This window comes from Tamandua tetradactyla, chromosome 2, assembly GCF_023851605.1.
Source record: "Tamandua tetradactyla isolate mTamTet1 chromosome 2, mTamTet1.pri, whole genome shotgun sequence".
NCBI classification, from domain to species: Eukaryota; Metazoa; Chordata; class Mammalia; order Pilosa; family Myrmecophagidae; genus Tamandua; species Tamandua tetradactyla.
The window spans coordinates 54,746,082-54,760,117 of NC_135328.1; the positions used below are offsets into that span (position 1 = coordinate 54,746,082).

General features: G+C 43.3%; 1 protein-coding gene across 4 annotated transcripts in view; it reads right to left on the reverse strand.

Moving 5' to 3' along the window:
- RAPGEF1 (Rap guanine nucleotide exchange factor 1) overlaps positions 1–7,649 on the reverse strand; it is a 195,786-nt gene extending 188,137 nt beyond the window's left edge. For all 4 annotated transcript variants that reach the window (XM_077147295.1, XM_077147288.1, XM_077147294.1 and 1 more), the window contains exon 1: positions 7,559–7,649. In XM_077147295.1, coding sequence (XP_077003410.1) covers positions 7,559–7,619 — 61 coding nt within the window. In that variant the 5' untranslated portion in view covers positions 7,620–7,649. The remainder of the gene's footprint in view (positions 1–7,558) is intronic.
- Between the last annotated feature and the right edge of the window lie 6,387 nt (positions 7,650–14,036).

Here is a 14,036-nt window from a genome sequence, read left to right on the forward strand (position 1 = left end):
ATGTTAAAAGTTGGTAAATCTGGGTTTCTGGGTAGGGAGTACACTGGAGTTCTTTGTATTATTTTTCAACTTTCCTCTAAGTTTGAAATTACTTCAATTTCAAAATAAAAAGTTAAAAAAACCCACATAATTTGTAGTAAAATGACTGTGTAGTACAGCAAGCCAGTGAAAAGCAAGGGAAAAAAATCACCTTTAAAGGACCTAATGGGAACTAAAGGTCTAAGCTATTGTGGGGCAGTAACAAGTATTTTAGGAAGAAGTCTAGACTGCAGGTCAGGACTCTAATTCAGAGAACTATAATTTGTCTTTCAAACCATAGCCTGTAAGAAAAAAAAAGAGGAGAAGGAGGAATTGTGACAGACAAATGACAAATTTCTAATCCACTTAGGTGTTTCCACTACATTTCAGCTCACAAAGGACGAAGAAATGGCAAGAGGCTCTGCCTAAGCCCCTTGATAAAAAAAGAGAGGAGCCAGAAGAACCCCAACAGCCTACTTTCTGCAGCTTCTGGAGGATAACATATGCCATACAGTCATTCCATAAATAGAAAGCTGATGGTGCAGGACACTAGTTGTAAATAAAGTTCAAAGGCTAACTGAAAAAAACAGCAAGTAGGGCTCCTATTCTGGTGCTCCTGATGAGTGTCAGGCTGAGCAGAGTTGCCTCTACTTGGTTTGTAAATTTAAGGCAAAATTCCAACTGCTAGATGCAGAATGAGCACTGCCTAAAAATACTTTTTCCCTGTGTATTAACAAACCGAAGCAAAGTAATTTGTACAAAACGGAAGCTTAAGGACGTGTGTAGATTGATTGATAGATGCACAAAATATCTGAGTTGAGTTGTGGTTCACTCTCATTACGTTCTAGAGTTCTCTCAACACAATGTTCTGGGAATCTGCTTTTAGCTTCATCATTAATTTTCAGAGAACTACACTAAAAACACTCCTTAACCCATACAGTTAACACAGAAACCCCAACCAGCAGCATACTTCTGTTTGGACAAAGTATCAGTCCTATTCATTCATCAAGCATTGTAACTGACAACTCAAAAGCCATAAGAACCTGCATTTAAAAATAATTTTGTGACTAAGAATCAGACACCTAACTTCATTCTAAGATAATTTTAACTTAATTACTCGTTCTTTTAATAAGTACTATTACTGAGCACCTACTATGTGCTAGGCACAGTGATGGGAACCTATATAGTTAAGGCTATATTTGTTGATTTTAATCTTGTGGTAAAGAAACTATGGTTTTGGTTTCTGAATGAGCTAAACAATATCACCTACCCAAAGTTTTTGTTTGGGGCATTCCCCATGGAATTTACTATCTGCTGGAGGAAGAAAGGGCACAAACAACTCCCCAGAGGAAGTTGGTTTTAGTAAAGAAAGCTGCGAGAGGATCCAGGAAGTGGGTTTCCACACTGTTTGGTGAGGGCCCATGGAGGACCTCCAGGCCACAGTTCAGCAGGAAGGACTCACTGTACCAAAGTGACTTTCCCGTTATTGGTTATTTAATAGCCTTCTCAAATATAAAAAGGGATCTTCAGCTTAAAAAAAAATAAATATATAAATAAAGAGGAACACTAATTTTAGAGTTTCAATCCTTCCTAACACAGATTGCGAAAATGAGAGCCAGAAACAGGAAAGAATCACAATGTCAGGTTTCAGATTGTTAGTCAAATGGTCTAAAACAAGTGATCAGGAACTAAGAAGACAGGCCTTTTAAGAGCCCTTAAAATAAATCACAAACTGTGGGTTTTATTTACTTATTTGTAACACAGCTTTCGGGGCAAGGTAGAGGACAAGTTAGGGGAGCACCTGTTCCCAGCAGCAAGGTCCAGGCTGGAGGCCGTGCTGGGGCAGTAAGTGTACAGTGTTGCCAGGCTTCTCCTCTTTCCAGTGCGTCATCTTATTATGGCAACAGGGAACACATTCAGCTGGACTGAGGTAAGGCCCAGCCTGGCGTTCAAGACAGTCACCAATCCAGGCTAATTTGGGAAATGATTTTTCTGCAAGCTCATACATGACTCATCTTTACAAGTCTCTTATCAGGTCTGTTGACTGCAAGGAATCTCATTCAAATCACCTCTGCCAACAGCTGCTCAGCTCAGGAGACCAGGAAACATTTAGGATTGCTGTAGTTGATTTTTTAAAAACACATTTATCCTGTGTTAGTGTTACCTCTTATCTCCTTATAAAATGTCTAATGCTACTAGTATTACTGGCCACTTGAAGACCATACTGGGCCTATCCTAACGTAACTGGTGGATTTTTTTTTTTCAGGATCAAAAAAGAAATTCAGACATGAGTAAGAATTAAAACAGAAACCTACTGTGACCCCAATAGCATGGGACCTCTAAGTGGTGCTCTATAGTGGCAGAAAAGGGCCAGGCAGAGAGTTGGAGACTAGAATTACTTTCTCACTTGCTAGGGCTGTGATACTAAATTTCTCTACCCCTTAGCTACTCTCCAGTGTAAGAGAGGTGTAATCAGCTCTGCCCTAGCAGTATCTAAACATATTCTGAAAACTACAGAAAATTGCAAAAATGTTCAAGACACGTTAACACTACCTCTGGACTATGACTCTGTGAGGGGGAGGATCCTGCTGGCTCTGTGCTCTGACCAGGCATTAAACAGTGTTCAGAGACGAGGAGGCTCTCAGTAAGTGATGAATGAGTGAGTGAACGAATAAGTAACCGGTGCCATTAAAAATACTGTATTTGACTGAATACATTGTGACCACAAAACCTGTTAACTATGGAAAAGAATGCAAGAGCAAAATTTAAAAGGAGTTTAAAACTGATCAAAATACAGTGATTGATGATCTGAGTAAGAGGTTCTTTCCTAAGTCAAATAAATATATGTACAGCCTCACTTAATAGCACTTATACTTTTAGTAGCTGTTGTGAGAAAATACAAGTAATTCGTTATTATAACTAATTTTGTTTTTATTCATAACAAAAGCATCTTTACACATTTACAAAATAGTAGTGCACTGCATTTGAGATACCATACTTATTGTCTCCAGTGTACTTGGTGAACCTGCTGCTGTCACTTTGCCAGCCCCTCACTGAACCACTCCAAGGCTGCAGAGAGCCCAGGGAGCTAGCCAGAGGGTTTGATAATTGATGAAACATCTAGACAGACTGGTTTTCTGGGAGCACAGAGAGGGAGGAAAGAGACTTTTAAAAGAAAAACATACCACCCAATTTACTTCTTTGTAATGTCTATTTTTATTGTCTGCTCTCCCCATTCCCCAATGTAAATCACTCCAGGCCTTAGGCAGCACTCAATAAACCATTTGATGAAGGAACCCAATGAAGAAAAGAATGACCAAAGGAAACTCGGATGAATATATTAAGTAAAACTGTAGCTACCTTCTTGCCTCTAGCTGCAGGGCTCTCCCTCCCTTAGGGCCTTGGTTCCCTCTTCCATTCTACTGTATTCAGCTTACTCAACTCATCTGCCAATCTCACCTTGAGCTGATCACTTCATAACTGTACTTTGCAGCACTCCTCACACCACACAAGCCAATGCCTGTCTTTACCGAGAGCAGTATGGCAGGTGCTGAGTTCACTAATGAATCTCCACAGCCTCCTACGTTGCCTAGCAGAGTGGGTGTTCAATCAATGTTGAATGAAGGAATCACAGAATGGGGTAGATTTCAAAGTCAACTCCATACTAAAAGCAAATGTATACAAATGGTCTCTCCAAGGAAGAAGATACAAAGTCAAATATCAAAAGTCCAAGTGGAAAATGGGAATCAGTGATATGGCTGGCAGTGGGAGTGGTGGGAACTCTGAGGGCAGCTGCCACACAGCTCCAGCCTACAGTTGCCTTGTAGGTACAAAGGTTCAGGGCTTCAGAGCTTCTCATTTTTCAAAATAATCAGAAACCTGAGATTTTCTGGTTCTGCTTTTAGCAATTCCTTGATTTTTAATTCTTGACTTTCAATTCTTTTTTTTCCAAGAACACATGTGAATCAAATACAACACATCTATGTACTGAATCTAGCCAAAGGCCATCAGCCTGTGACTCTGCTCACAATCAAGAGAGGTGTTTAAGCTTCAGAAATGTTAAACTCTACTTGCTGGAAATAAACGTTAGCAAACTGAGGGCCACCAAAATGGCTTATGCAACCAGAACCATGAAATTGGTCCCCCAAAGTGGCCTCTGGGCCCCTACTCTTTCGCACCTCTGAATGCCTGCACACATCTCCTGTCTGTCTTCCTGACCAAGTCCCTCTGAGTTTCCTAAACAAGTCTCTCCTTAGCAGGCCTGCCCACAAGCTCACCCCATGAAGTTCCCTGATCCACTTGGCTCCATTCTATTCTGCAGTTTATTAGCTCTGGAAGACACCAAGGAGTCTAGAAAAGTCTTCTCCAATACCCCAGCCTTCTTCTTGGCCCTCCTCCACCAAGGAGGGTTAGGACATGCCCTAACCAAGTCCAGCAAGTCATTCTTCTGCTGCCCCCCTGGAACCCAAACTGTCTTGAACCCCCCAAGGTCTCCAAAGAGGACAGCCAGATCTGAGGTTTGCCTTTCTGGTATCTCTATGAAATCATATGCCTTCTGGGGAGGGTAGTATGTATGATCCCTCCAACAGGCGCCACTCACAGCCTGGCATTGCTGAATGAATAATTAATGTACTCTTAATATATTGAAGAGTAGCAATGACAGACTAAAAAAATCTCCTCCAGTGGTTAAAGAGAATGCTGCACAGCAAGGAGATATCAGGAAAGGCAGCAAAAAAGGTAGAATGGAGAACTGGGCAAGAATCTCAGTGCTGCAAACCACGTAAAAAAGAAGCTTTTCTTTTCACTCCGAAAAAAAAAAAGCTTGAATTCCCTAAACCCTGAGAAGTAAAAATAACTGATCCTTCTATTATTAGAAAGAAGAAATTATGAACACATTTTCAGCAACATTTCTGTTGCTTAAAGTTAAAAGAAAATAGCAAAATTCCAATAACAACAATTGTTTATTGAGGGCCAAGCTCTGCAATTTACTAGAGATTGTCCACTTGCTAGTCATTTCAGTTTAGGACCTTTCCTTTGAATGACTTAAAATCAGAATCACTTAGAAAACCCCAGCAGAAATCCCTCGGGAAAATCTCTTTGAAATGCAAAGTAAAGCCCACCTATAATGATCAACAAAAAACACCAGAAAGTTAACTCTTCCTTGACAATTGTGTATGGATTCTAGCAAAATACCTTGTGCAAAAAAGGACGCTTTTAACCTCTAAGCTAATGCCACATCTATGATCTCTAGTACCTAAGTGAGGTGCCAACCCTAGTCTTGCCAACCTCTGAGAACTTTCTTGCTTAGCCACCTCTCACCAAACCCATCTTCCACTGGTGCTTTCCACAGACTCTGGTCAGCCCCTTCCACTCTGCCCTTTTCTCCCCATCTCCACCTCCACCCAGGGAAACCCTGTCCTCTCTAAAGCTTAGCACAAATATTGTCCATTTCAGAGCCTTCCCAACTTCCTCAGCTGACAGACCCCTCTCTCACTTGTGCCCACAGGGCCTGACCTGTGGCACAGCTTCTGCTGCCTAGTAGCCTAGGTCCAGCTCCCCCACCCTCAGACAAACGTCCCTGAAGGCAGGGACATACTGATTTTGCATCTACTCCAGCACCTAGCAGTGCCCACAGAAGGCCTAAGGATAGCCTATGCTGAAATAATAATAATAAAATATGTCTTAGTTCTCCCACCTCCAGTAATAGAAAACTCAAATGAAGATTCATCTCATTCAGTAAGAGTCTGAGCTGCAGAACGCAGCTTGTAGGGTGTAGGTGCTTTTCACTTAGTTTGTTTTACTTGTCCATGATTTTCAAGTTTTTGACAATGGACAATATTATTCTTATAATCAAAGAAAATCCCGTTATATTTAAAGCTAATTATCTAACTTCCTCAACAGTACAGTTCTCAGAGAGTATGCAAGGAGTTCCTGAGAACAGTGTACAGATCAACCCGAGATATCTCTGGAATGGCATGTCAGCAGGAAAACGACTCATGGTCACTGGGCCCCCTGGGTCTGAAGAACAGTGAGAAAAAGCACTCAAGAAACTGCACCTGAAACTGCCCATCCTTGCAGAAGGCAACCAAGCTTTGTGCCAGGGAGCCAGGCATAAAAGCCAACCCTATTGCCCTTTTATTCTGTGATCTCCAGAAACTCCTTTAACCTTTCTGAGCCTCTCACAGAGGATCTACAAAGATTTAATAAGCAATACATGTAAGGCCACCTGACACAGAGCCAGAAGATGTACAGTAAACCCTAGATAAAGGCTACTTCCTTTTCTGTGCTTAAACCACAGACTGCAAGGGTTACACTATGTTCTGCATCCACTCCAGAGGTACATGCCAGAAAAGTATCTCTCTTCAATCTGGGAAACATAAGCAACTTCCAAAATCACTGCTAGCAACCTTTCTGGACAGCCTCTTAAAAGGCTGCCTCCCATAATTCAGATTCCAATCTGAATTCCAATCTAACCTGGTACCTGTATTGACAACCAGCACTGTTCCCAGTCAGAAGCCCTGGGTCATATGCCTACCTTAGACCCAAGACCTCACTTCACAAGGTATATCTCAGGGCTAATTAAGCCCTGGGCCCCATATGCACAACAGTAATTGAATCTTTGGAGAGTCTATTCCCAGTGTAGGCAAAATGGTAATCAGAAAGCAACTCCTCAAGATTTCTAGGAACACACAAAGAGATGGGGTTTTCACCAAGATTTACAAGCTGTCCAAATCCAACCGGCTGCCCTACACGCCCTGCTCGCAAAGCTTAAACTCGATACCAGAGGAAAATTTGACTGAGCCCGAAGAAATGCCAAAACACATCCTTCCTGTTCACTTTGAAGCAACCGAAGTGGATACTTTAAGTTAAATTTAAACTCGAGGGTCATTAGAAAGGACACATTTTATTGCTCGGCTCTATTCACCTTCTAAAAGACAACCCCAGAGCAGAGCACAGAGCTTCAGGGCCACTTAAACACGCGGCTGGGGTTTCTCTTCCCCCTTCTCTAGGTTTAAGCCATTTTTCTGGAAGTTCATTAGGAGAGCAAAGCAGCTTACATAAAAGAGACCCCGGCTGCAGGGAGAACCTCCCACCTCCACCGTCCTTCAAAATGCTACTAAAAAAGAAGTCACGCCAGTTGTGTCCACCCTCGCGCTCACCCTTCCGGGCACCGTTACCCCGCGGCGGTCTGTGCACACTGAAAATAGAGCAGAGCAGGAACCAGCCAACCGGCTAAAAATGGCCTTTGAATGTGAAGTTGAAAAACGCCCCAATTAGGCCTCGGCGGTAGTTTCACTTCTGCTCCCCAGGGCAAAAACAGGGACCACGCGAAACCCGGTAAAAATCCGAATTCGGCTCCGGTGGAGAGCGAGGCGGCGGCGCCGCGGGGCCCACGCGGGCCGCCGGGCAGTTCGGATCCGCCTCGGCCTCGGGCTGGGCCCGCGGCGCGGGACAAACTGAGCTGGGTCCCCGCTCCGGCACGGCGACGACCAGAGCCCGGGCGCCCAGCGCCGCCGCCGACTCTGCGCCGCCGCCTCACCTGCTTTCTCGATCTTGCCAGACATTTCCGGGCTGCGCCGGAGGCCGAGGCCGCCGCTCATTGGGCCCGGGCCGGGCCGCTGCGGGACGACAGGCCGGCACGGCCGCCGCTCGCCGCGCCTCAGATCCGCGCCGGCATGGCGGGTTCCGCGCGGCCACGGCCTGTGAGCTCGGCGATCGCGCGCTCCTGCACCCCCGGGGCCGCCGCCGCTCCGCCTCCTCTCGCGCCTCAGCTGCAGCCGCCGCCGCCGCCGCCGCCGCCGCCGCCGCTTTTCCCTGGCCTGCGAGCCCGGCCCCAGCGCCGCGCCGCCGCCCGCTCGCCGGGCCTCGCCCGCGGCCACAGCGCCACCTACTGGGCACCCGCCCCGGCGCCGCACCGGAACGAGCCCGACGCCCTCTGCCGGCCCGGAGACTGATCTGACCCTCCCACCCGAGACACATCGCCCCCTGCCGGCCCGGAGTCTTCACGCCAAGGTCTGGGACTGCCCCCTCCCCCAGTGGAGCTGTGCGCTGCGTGCAGACCCAGAACCGCTGCTGGAACCTGGACTCACTCCTTTCCACGCGGGACTTAGTATCCCCTACCCCCAGGAACTAGTCGCGGGCTTAGGCCTGATCCCTCCCGACTCGAGGTTCGGCTTTCCCAGATGCTGAAGTCTCCAGATCAAGGCCTGAGTCCAACCACATCAGGAACATAGTGACCCCAGCTTGCCCTGCTCACTGGACCTCCGGATGGGGACCACAGGAGCTCAAACATTGCTTTTTAGCATGATGATGAGTTCATTAAAAGTCATTCATTTAAGACTCAAAGAACCTACATAGGGCTAGGCGCTGTTAGGTGCTGTAGGTCCTACAAAATATGTACAATTGCTTCTTCCCTCCAAATACTTCAGATCTTAGGTGACTAGTCAAAGTTAAATCATATAATGCAAGTTTTGAGTAACAATACATTTTAATAACACAAGGGATGTTCGAACATGGGAAAATCCCCTGCCTCCTGTTTGCTTGCTGTTTTTGGCCCAAGATGGAAAACAAATTAACAAAAAGCAACTCAACTAATTTTCCCTCCAGAATTCCTTGATAAAGGTGAATTAACAGTTTCAAAAGGTGGTGATGGGACAAGATTTGAGGAGGTGCAGGGATTAGGCAAGAATGGTTGATACTGCAAGCAATTCCATGTCTCACGTCTCCCTCACACTCAGATGCATCACTAATTCCATCACTTAGAGTTGACCATAGATTGCAGCCAAATTTCCAGAGTAGTCAGTTCAGGTGGTCAGCTCCTAGCACTCAAGAGATCAAAAGCAAAGCCAAAGATTGACAAATTCATTTCTCTTTTTGAGCTGATGAATGGCTGCTCTGAATCAGAGTGGCACTGCTTCACCCTATCAGCAGCTTCATAACCAGGCAAAACAGGGCCTCGGCCACAGGCCCACCACCCCAACCACTTGCAGTGCTGCCCCTAACCCTTCTAGGCTTCTGAGCTGAGACGGACTAATGTTTTAAATCTGAAAACTTAGGTGCAAAGTAGGAAATTAGAATGAATGATTATGAGGCCCAGTCAGGGGTTCTTTTTTTTTTTTTTGCATTATTTTCAATACTTTATTTCCAAAGTGGTTTGGCTCTGTGTCCTTATACTTTTTTTTTTGCAACTGAAGGGTACATTTTATTTTTTGGCATTTTTGGTAAAATATAATCATTGTAAAGCCTGTATTTGTACAGTAAGTTTCATAACCAATTTAAAATTAAGGTGAACAGGAAGAAAATCTGCAGATACAGATATTAGCATTTCTTGAATCCTAAATATTAAACACTAACTTAAGTACCATTTGATTAGCTATTAAAACTATAGACATTCTCAAAACACCAATAGAAAGATATTAGAATCATCAAGTCTGCTATAGTAATGACCTTTGTTACTGAACATTCTTAAGCATTTGGTTTTCAAGAAAATATAAAGATACAAATGTTTTTACAATGAACATATGGAAATCTTATCTCTTATGCTGTCATAACATTTAATATCTATTTTATCTAATATTACGATAGCTACTTGTGCTTTCTTCTGGTTACAGCTTACATAGAACATCTATTTCCATCTTTTCACTTTCAATCTGTTAGAATCCTTTGGTCTAAGATAAATCTCTTGTGAATTGCATATGGATAGATCATATTATCTAATCCATTCAGTCAATCTGTGTCTTTTAATTAGTGAGTTTAGTCCATTAACATTCAAAATTATTACTGTAAAAGAAGATTCTGGGTCCAGCATCTTATCCTATACCTATAAATACAGATATCAGAGTTCCCCAAATTCTAAATATTAAATGCTAACTTAAATATCATTTGATCAGCTTTCAAAGCTGTGAACATTCTCAAAATATCAAGTAAAAAGTTGTTACAAATATCAACCTTGCTACAGTAATGACCTATGTTACTGAACATTTTCAAGTTTTAGATTTCAGGAAAACATAAAAATACAAACTTTTTATAATTAATGTATGAAAATCTTAACCACCAAAAATGGATATCTTGGTTAGCTTATCCATAGGCATATTAAATAAAATATAACCATTATATAGCCTATGTTTATACAGTAAATTTCATAAACCAATTTAAAATTAAGGCAAAACAGGGAAAAATCTGGAGATACAGACATTAGAGTTTCTTGAATTCTAAATATTAAATGCTAACTTAAATATCATTTGATTAGCTATCAGAACTGTATACAAATAAAACAAAAAAAAGAAAAAACCTATCCATTCTCAAAATATTAAGTAGGCAGTTATTAGAAACATCAGCTTTGCTATAGTGACCTATGTTACTGAACATTTTCAAGTTTTTGATTTCAGGAATATGTAAAGATACAAATGTTTTTTGCAATAACATTTGAAAATCTTGTCTCTTATGGTGCCATACATTTAAAATCTATTTTATCTGATATTACTCTAGCTACTTGCCAGTCAGGGTTTCTTGAATAAATTAAATTGTTGAATATATTTAATAAATTATGACATGTCAAATGATAAGGGATTTTGTAAATGATAGAGCAGTTTTCAAACGGATATTGTTGTAAATAAGGGTCATGGCATTTATTTAATAAAGGTTATTCATCAAACATGTTTATAGCTATAACAGAACACACACCGGGTAATGAAGCAAACAAATTCCTAAAGCCATTTACTTCCTTCTTTGGGGCCTTCTCACATGCTGCTCCTTCTGCCTAGAATGTTCTCTCCCCTCCTCTTCATTTAGCTAATTCCTAGTCTTCTGTTCTCTGTTTGACTGTCACTCCTACCGAGGAGTCCTTCCCCAGCTCTCCCCAGAGAGACTGTTCCCTGTTGATCAGGACCCTTGATTTCACTGTCAGAAAACCCAGATCAGCTTGGTTATAGCAAAAAAGGAAATGTGTTGAATATCATAACTAGGAAACCAGGGATACAGTCAGGTCCAAACACATCTAAAGCTAGACTCTTAAAACAATGACATTATTCCTCTGTGTTGGCTCTGTTCTCAGATGACCACTCTCCACGTGGTGGCAAAAGTGGGCACCAGCAGACCTAGGCTTGTCACCAACCAGCTTGACAATCCCAGTGGAAAATGAGTATGTCTTTCCTCATAGTTCAAAAAACAGCCCCTTGGCACATGCACTTTAGCCTGGTTTGAGAGTTACATGTCTAACCCTGAACCAGTTACTGCAGACAAGAAGGCCTAGGAATTGTACCTACTGCAAGAAACCGTGAGGGTAAAGGCCACCGAATCAGCAACCTGGGAGTGGGAAAGGGTGGTTCCTCAAAGCAATATCAGAAGAAGAGATGCTGATGTGGCAAAAATGACAGACATCTATCTCTGCCATCACAGAGAACCTTACCACATCCTGCCCTTCACCTTCAGAGCACATGCCTCCACATTCGCTTATTTCATATGCAGTTGTCTGTTTAGTACCTGCCTCTTCCAGGGGACTGCATACTCCACCTGGGCAGGAACCATGTTGCCTCATGTACTACTGGATCACTAACACCAGCACAGACAAGAAGCTCAGTCAATACATGATGGCTGCTATGACGCTTTCTCACAATGTTCTGGGAAAGACCTAGCCAAATGACTGCTACAGCAACTCCCCAGATGCCACAAGAGAAGAAACAGCAAGGTGACCAGAAACCTGTGCAGAGAGCCTCCTTTAGACCAGGCTCTCCTCAAAAGGGTCATGACCTCTTCTTGGCATTTGCAGACAATATTCAACTATTAGGACAATGGGAACTGAGTGAGATAAGGGTAGAGAATGGGCAAAAATGAGGCTGCAGGCTCTGGGACTCACTTCAGCGTGTGTTGTTGGCTATCAGTTTGCACGTGCCTGCCTCAGCATCCCGACTCACTGTCCATTTTCTAAGGACAGAGATGATTGTTTCATTAACCTTTTACTGCAGATCAGAAGAGAAAGTGAAGTCCATCAATACTGGTGGTAATGATAATGGAGGCTGACCGTCATGAGGTCTGCCTATGGCTGGCGTCTGCTCACCACTGTTTTCAACCCTCACAGTAATCCTGGGAGTTGGGGTCTAGGTCAGGGAGTATTTGGCCACAAGTTAGAGAAAGTACCTCAACAATGGCTTGGAAAAGGGGGGAATTTATTGAAAACACAGGGTCTTATGCCCTAAACACAAGAGCAAGAAGTGCAGCGTGCCTCATCAGGGGTTGAAGGACCAGGAAACCATTTGCAGGAGTCCACACACATAACAACCACTAATCCACCCACCCCGAAGGCTCCTTCCTCTCCCACCTCAGCCAGCAGACACTAAGGATGCGCAAATACAAACCGATGTTCCAGGAGAGATGATCTGATTGGCCCAGCTTCCCAGTGAGATCCACCCCTTGTCCAATCAAGTGTGGCCAGGTGGGTGGGGTTACACAGCACAAATACAGCTGCTGTTGAGTCTGCGGCAGTTCTCATTTGAGTAGAACGTGGGGTGGGCCGACACCTCCCTCTTCTACAGTGACCATCACCCACGCATAGCTGGGTGGGCAACGCAAAGACACATTCCTAATAATGGATGGAGCCGGGACTCATGGAGATCAGTAGTTAGGAAATTGGAACGCCATCTGCAGGCATTCTCAGAAAAGGCTAGGACATGTCTGGGTCATCTCTCCACTATCCGAATGTGGAATCTCCTAGCTGGTTCTACAGGCAGCGAGTGGGTCAGCTTCTTGGTGTTTTTGGCCTTTTCTCTCATCAGCGGAGATTCCGACCGGTTAACAGAGCTTGAGGACATTTTTCTCTGTGTTCTCAAAAGCAAGTATGAAACAAATATATTTTCATGAATGATAGGTAAGGTAACCACAGCCTTGGGGATGAGACTAAAATGAGTGGATTGCTGGGCGAGCAGGTGAAACCTGCCAGCGTGAACTGACTGGGGACGGCCATTTCCTCAGACAATGTGCTAAATGCTACAGATGTCCTGATGAATGGGGAAACTGCAAGAAATGCAAACACACAGCACACACGCATGCACACACACAGACACACACCCCCACAACACCTCTTCTGTCCTCTAGTGAATATTTAGAATTCTAAATTGCATTTGGTTTAAGTTTGAAGAATGACTCATTTTTTTAAAAAAGCAATCCACGTGATGATGGTATGGTAGCCCATGACAAACTCTGGGATCTGTCCTGTAACTACTTGTCCAAGAGTGCTTTAAAAACTATTGCTTTTTCTTTTCTTTACTTTGTATATATGTTTCATTATAAATAAATTACGAAGTTGAAAAAAGCAATCAATATACTATCAATTTAGAAATGTGCCTATTGTTTGAATAAACCCAATAATACAGACATATAAAAAATTAAAAGTAAATGTCTCCCTTCTACAGAATGGGAGTTAGCAGCTTAATGTACAACTTTTCAGACTTTTCTCTATTAAAAATATATGCATGCGCACCTGGTTTATGATTTTTGAAATATGAATGGGTTTAAATTATGCATGTCAGTTTGTGTGACAGATTGACTAGACATGCACCAAACTAATTTCTTCTTCCTGGGCACGCAGCTTGAGTACATCTTCCAGCCTCCCTATGCACTTGACTGTAGCTGTGTGTTCAAGTTTTGGACAATAGAATGTGGGGAGAAATGATGAGTGCCATTTCCGTGCTTGGCCCATAAAAATCTCCCGCTTGTGATCCTCTGCTCGTGTTCTCTTCTCTTTCTGCTGTGAGAATGTATTAAATATGCAAGGAGTCCAGCTCCCCCAATAACTTCCTGGAGCAGAGCACTGTCCCCACTCCACTTTCTCCAGGACCTGCTTAGGACTGCGTAATGAGCCAGAAATGTGCAGCTTTATTGGGTTTGTTATAGTAGTTAGCCTAACATATCTAGTGCAGTCTACAACTTGCATTTTGCATTATCTACATATCGCGAACAACATCTGTGCTAATGCACAAACTCTGATACTTACATATTTATCAGTTTACTTTAAATGCAATTTT